At 49.0% G+C, this 6,096-nt stretch overlaps 1 protein-coding gene across 1 annotated transcript; it reads left to right on the top strand.

Annotated features, from left to right (window-relative positions):
* Window positions 1-3,325: 3,325 nt before the first annotated feature.
* LOC119299535 (cyclin-A3-2-like) lies at window positions 3,326-5,583 on the top strand. The gene is made up of 7 exons (XM_037576738.1): window positions 3,326-3,884; window positions 4,011-4,243; window positions 4,329-4,481; window positions 4,577-4,610; window positions 4,722-4,871; window positions 4,968-5,102; window positions 5,191-5,583. The coding sequence occupies exons 1-7, from the start codon at window positions 3,531-3,533 to the stop codon at window positions 5,260-5,262; spliced, it is 1,131 nt and encodes a 376-aa protein (XP_037432635.1). The 5' UTR covers window positions 3,326-3,530; the 3' UTR covers window positions 5,263-5,583.
* Window positions 5,584-6,096: the final 513 nt, after the last annotated feature.

The raw sequence follows: 6,096 nt of genomic DNA, 5'->3' as shown, positions 1-6,096 counted from the left end.
TTCTGCCTCGCTGTTGTCCACCTCCTTGCTGCTCTCGGCGCGGCATGGTCAACATGGTCAACAGACGACATCCATTGGAAGAGGACCATACGTGGAGAGGCTGACAACTGGGTCCATGGCCGCACGCAAGGAAGTGCCTTCTTATCACGCGCAAAATAATGATTCCCCCACCTAACAGCGGGGACCCACCAGAAGGGCCTCTGTATTTTGCGAAAAAATGTTCCTCCCGCTGACAGCTCAGACCCACCAACTATATATTCGCATGCAAGGAAGTGCCTACTTATTACGCACAAAAAAATGAATACCCCTTGTTAGCTGGGACCCACCATAGTTGGAGGCTGATTTATGGGCCTACTAAGTTGATGCGGACGGAGGGCTTTATCAACTTAGTCAATATGAACGATTCTAGCTCCAGTGATTGTATGATGTTCATCCAACGACCGTAGTGCTTCTTCAACCTCTGGTCTTTTTGCTCCAGCCGTCCAAACCAGCACCGATCGTGCTGCCTGCTCCTGCCTCCCGTGGCTGGCTCTGCTGCCGCGCAGGCCTCACCGCCCTACCCTACTCCTATCGCTGGCCTGGCCATCCCTCTACTCACACAAACATCCTGTTATTTTTCGTCATAGAAGTGTCATAATTATGACATTTTTTCGTTCGGATCAAAATGTCACGGATGTGTTTTTTTGTAGTGATCTCCTATCCGTCTTTCATGCCTACACTGCGGATCTTACGCGCATTAACAAATCCTATATTGTTCTCATTCCCATGAAACTAGGAACTTCCGAGCCCGACCAGCTTTGCCCGATCACTCTACATAATTGCTTTGTCAAACTGTGTTCCAAATGCCTTTCAAATAGGGTCCAATTGGCTATACAAGATTTAGTTCACTCTGACCAGTCTGGATTCATCAAAGGCCGTAACATTGCTGAAATTTCATCTTGGCTGCCGATATTGTCCAAACTCGCCACAAGAGGAAATGTCCGGCTTTGGTCCTTAAATTAGACTTCAGGAAAGCTTTCGACTCCATCTCTTGGGACAACCTTTGCAACATCCTCGAGGCAAAAGGCTTCTCGAACACTTGGATCCTTTGGATCATGATGTTAAATAACACTAGCCAATCAGCTATCCTTCTTGACGGTGTCCCAGAAAATTGGATCCAATGCAAAAGTGGCCTAAGACAAGGTGACTCCCTCTCACCGTACCTATTTATAATCATTGCCAACATCCCGCAATGCATGATATTGGATGCCTCTGCCCAAGGCTTGTTGCATCATCCAATTCTTCTAAATGCTCCTTGCCCGGTGCTTCAGTATGCTGACGACACCCTCATTATCATCAAGGCAGACCCGGAGCACCTAGCCCACCTTAAGTATATTCTACATACATTCTCTCTAGCCACTGGTCCTAGCATCAACTTTGAAAAAACACTTTCGCCCCAATACACGTTGACCCTCAGACCGCCTCCACAATGGCATCTACTTTGGGTTGTACCGTTGTTTCTTTTCCCCAAAACTACCTTGGATTGCTCTTATCTACGCACAAGCTTCGGCTGATAGATTTCCACCCTCTAATTGCTAAAGTGGATAAGCAGCTAGCAGGTTGGCGAGGCCACCTGCTATTTGCGATCGGTCATGCGGTTCTCGTCAAGTCTATTATCCGTGCGCTTCCCACCTATGTCATGAGTGCCATGCTTCTTCATGCTGGCACCCTCCTTGAGATTGACAAGCGATGTCGTGCCTTCTTCTAGGTTGGCGATGATACGGTCAACGACGATCAGTGCAAGGTTGCATGGGATGAGGTCTGTGCTCCTACTTCGAAAGGCGGTCTTGGTTTCCGTTGCCTCCGCACCCATAACATTTGCCTTCTCATCAAGTCTCTAAATAAAATACATTGCCCCGAAAATTCTTCCTCGGAATCATGGTTCACCAACGCCTACGGGTGGGCTGGTGGGCACTATATTGGTTGCTCCCATAGGCCTCAAACCAATGTTTGGAAGGATATCACTTGCCTATCCTTCTTCCGCTCCATCACTCACGTCAGGATTGGTAAAGGAGTCACTACAGCCTTTTGGCTTGACCTTTGGATTGGTTCCGAAACCCTGGGCGCTCGCTTTCCGAGTCTCTTCTTCCATGTCAGCAAACCAAATGTCTCTGTTGCGTTCGTGCTATCCGAGACGGACCTTCGTCTCTCGCTGCAGCCACGTGTGTCCAACGCTGGTACTGTCGAGCTTCAATCCTTGCGCTCCTTATTAGCCAATGTTAACCTAACCACACAGGCTCCAAATTTACGTTTATGCAAGTTTAATGACAAACCCCTTTTCGTGACTTTTGCTTATGAAGCGGCTTTTGCTTCTCGGCCGGAGGATTTGTTCGCATATTTCATCTAGGGGAAGAACTACGTGACTAACCGATGCAGGTTGTTCCCCTGGCTGGCCCACGAGGGCGCCTATTCACCAATGAGCGTCGATTCAGAAGAAGCCTGTTGGACTCTGACTCCTGCCCATTCTGCCCGGAATCCGAAACAACTTCCCACATGTTGTTGCACTGCTCAACGGCTTCCGAAGCCTGGTCAACTGTGGATTCCTTAGGCATTAATCCTGCTGATTGCATCTCCATCCATGACCTACAGTCTCAGCAGCACTCATGCAAGCTCCGAAAAACTGTGATCCTGGCAATTCTCTGGAATATTTGGAAAAGAAGGAATGCAAAGATTTTCAAGCAAGAAGTGGAATCTTTGGGAACAGTGCTCCGCCGTGCGGCCCAAGACATCTTTCTTTGGTCCAGTAGATGTGTAAACGAGGACCAGAAACAAATCCTGATTGACCGGGGGATCATGCTGTCCCGGCTAGATGTAGCATAGTTTTTTCTTCTTCTTCCTCTATCACTCTGACATTCTTGTAAATACTCTCTGTTAAACCAAAGTTAATAAAATGAGTTCAGGCTGGCTTTGCCCACCGTAGTTCCCTAAAAAAATGCTAGCATAATGTAACCCTGTCATTTTGCAGAATAAAAAATTCACGGTCTCTCGCAAAAAGAAAAAGAACAGTACTATTTTAACAACGATGACACCGAAATACAATTTCGTGGCCAAAAAATGTTGGGCCAAGAAAAAAAGAAAGAAAACCCGACCTGGAGGAGTGTGCTGTTTCGCGCTGGAACGCGGGAGGCCCAGTACGATTTGGGAGGGGGGGCTGGCTGGCGGGCAGGCAGGCGCCGCGGGATTTCCGTATTATTTTAAAACTTTTACCGCCCACCTCTCTCGCCAGCACGTGCGCCCCACTCCATCCAAAATTCCCCAATCCTATAGCAAGCGAAAATCCTATAGAGCTCAGCAAGCGAAACCCAGCGCAGCGCAGCGCGGGCTTCTTCTCCCTCCTCCTCTTCGAATTCGCGTGTTTTGGCGGCCATCTTCCCTCCCATTCCTCCAATCCCCTCTACATAACGCAACCGCCGCCGCCTCCCATCTTCCCTCGCCGCGCACCGAATCTCAAACCCTATCTTGCCGCCCCGGGGAGCACGAGCCCGCCGACCATGGCCGACAAGGAGAACGCGGCCCCCGCCGCGGCGGCGGGCCCCCGGCTCACCCGTGCCGCGGCCAAGCGCGCCGCCACCTGCTCCGCGGGCCCCTCCGGCGGCGCCAAGCGGAAGCGGGTGGCGCTCAGCGAGCTCCCCATCGTCTCCAACGCGGGGGTCGTCCTCCGCCAGCCCTCGAAGCCCGCCAAGCCCGCGGCTGCGGCCGAGGGGGAGGAGCAGCACGGGGGCTTGAGCAGGTGCGCGTCCACCTCGCCGACCCCCGTCGGGGAGGAGGTCAGCGGCGGCGGCGGCATAACCCAGCTCAGCGGGTCCTACGCCTCCGACATCTACACCTACCTCCGCACTATGGAGGTACGGCGCCCCCGATTCCTGATCTCCATTTCTGGCCGTCGGATGCCTCGATCCGTTGGCGCTGGGGTTGGGTGGGATCGACTGGTCTGATGTCTAATCATTGGTTTGTCCAAATGGGGTGTGCAGGTGGAGGCGCCTCGCCGGCCGGCGGCAGACTACATCGAGGCGGTCCAGACGGACGTGACGGCCAACATGCGGGCTATCCTAATCGACTGGCTCGTCGAGGTCGCCGAGGAGTACAAGCTCGTTGCCGACACGCTTTACCTCACCGTCTCCTATGTCGACCGCTTCCTCTCTGCCAACCCGCTCGGGCGCAATAGGCTGCAGCTCCTTGGCGTCGCCGCAATGCTCATTGCTTCGTAAGCGCAACCTCCCGTTCCGATGCCTTGAAGGCTTCGAAAAGATTTTGAGGATTGAGTTGGGTTGGCTTTGGGGTGCTCGCAGGAAGTACGAGGAGATCAGTCCCCCGCATGTGGAGGACTTCTGCTACATCACGGACAATACCTACACCAGGCAGGAGCTTCTCACCATGGAGAGCGACATACTCAAGCTCCTCAACTTCGAGATAGGCAGTCCGACCATCAAGACCTTCCTCAGGTGTCATACTGTCACTGACCCAATATTTGATAATCTCTGCCTATTTTGATTCCGTGTCTAACTGAATCTTTGTGCATTTCCCTCACTAATTTCAGGCGGTTCACAAGATCTGGCCCAGAAGACAAGAAGGTGACTACTACCAATCCTTTAAATTCTCCATATTGGATCCATTTGATTTAATTCTTCTTCAACTGCTTATGTGTGTCGGTGCCTGAAGTTATTCTTGCATGCTTGTCACAGCGCTCCAGCTTATTACTGGAGTTCATGGGTAGCTATCTTGCTGAGCTGAGTCTTCTGGACTACAGCTGTCTCCGGTTCTTGCCATCAGTGGTTGCTGCTTCATCACTTTTTCTTGCTAGTCTGACCATTGGACCAGACACTAATCCTTGGGTAAGAGTGGAGAAGTAGAATGTGAAAGCTTGAAATGTTGCTTTTGATATTTGAAGTTCTCAAAGCTAAAGCTGTCCTGTGATTATGTTGTTGCAGGGCAAGGAAATGCATAAACTGACAGGCTACAAGGCATCAGAGCTGAAGGATTGCATTATAGCCATACATGATTTGCAGCTCAATAGAAAGGGTCCATCATTACCAGCAATTCGAGACAAGTATAAGCAACACAGGGTATGCTCAACTCCAACAGTTATTTAATATTCCTTTGGCGTTGTTATGCTTGTATTGTTTGGTCTAATTCTCTAATCATTTGGAACAGTTCAAATGTGTATCGATGTTGCTTCCTCCTGTCGAGATCCCTGCATCGTACTTCCAAGACTTAACAGAATAGCTGTTCCTGGGCCGCTCCACTGTAAAGCTAATAACTCCGAGCTCATCTTGAGCTCCTTGGGATAAGGGAGAATTACAGTTTCAGAGCAGGTTCTTAGACAAGTTAGAATGCTGGAAGCTGTTTAGATGCTTGAGGTTTAAAAGCCTAACCAGGAGCTTTTCAATTCATTTAGGAGCTAGGTTTATCACAAGTAGGAGGCCAGGCATTCTCTTCTTTTGTAGAATTGTACTTCTGTATTATATGTTAGAACAATGTGCCTTGGTCTGTTTGGCCACATATCTGTAATGTTTGATATATGTTCATCCTTTGTCTTTGCTGATTTTTCTTCTTCTTTTGATCTGTTACCTGTGAGTGTGCTTGCAATACCTATGACCTACCTTTCTACCAAGGGGTTGTATTAGAAATAGGCCTAAATAACATAGCTTGCATGAATAATCATACTTGACAAGATGCTTATTTTTCACTATCTAACTATCACCTTGATAGCTTGTTAGTGCAACATTCTTTATTGAATCAAAATCCAAGAGGCCTCAGTCATTTCCAATGAATGATCAACCCATTTGCTGCCTATAAGGTGTTCACTTCTGAATGACTGGTTATAAATTTGATGGCACGTTAAACATCATTTACTGAGGTTCAAAACACATTTACTGAGCGATATGTAGACCAGATGATGGCAGATGGATGGTTCTTGGTTTTCTTCAGTCTACTGTGCAAAGTTATGCTTATTGTAGTTTTCAATTGATTACTGAAGTAGTGCTGTATAAGACACTGTCATGCTGAACATGCTTTCCATTTACCATCTGGATCTGGAGTTTTGGACTACCAATAGCC

Source organism: Triticum dicoccoides, chromosome 5A (genome assembly GCF_002162155.2).
Source record: "Triticum dicoccoides isolate Atlit2015 ecotype Zavitan chromosome 5A, WEW_v2.0, whole genome shotgun sequence".
NCBI classification, from domain to species: Eukaryota; Viridiplantae; Streptophyta; class Magnoliopsida; order Poales; family Poaceae; genus Triticum; species Triticum dicoccoides.
The sequence above is the reverse complement of the archived record's forward strand: the minus strand, read 5'-3'. Positions and strand labels throughout refer to the sequence as shown.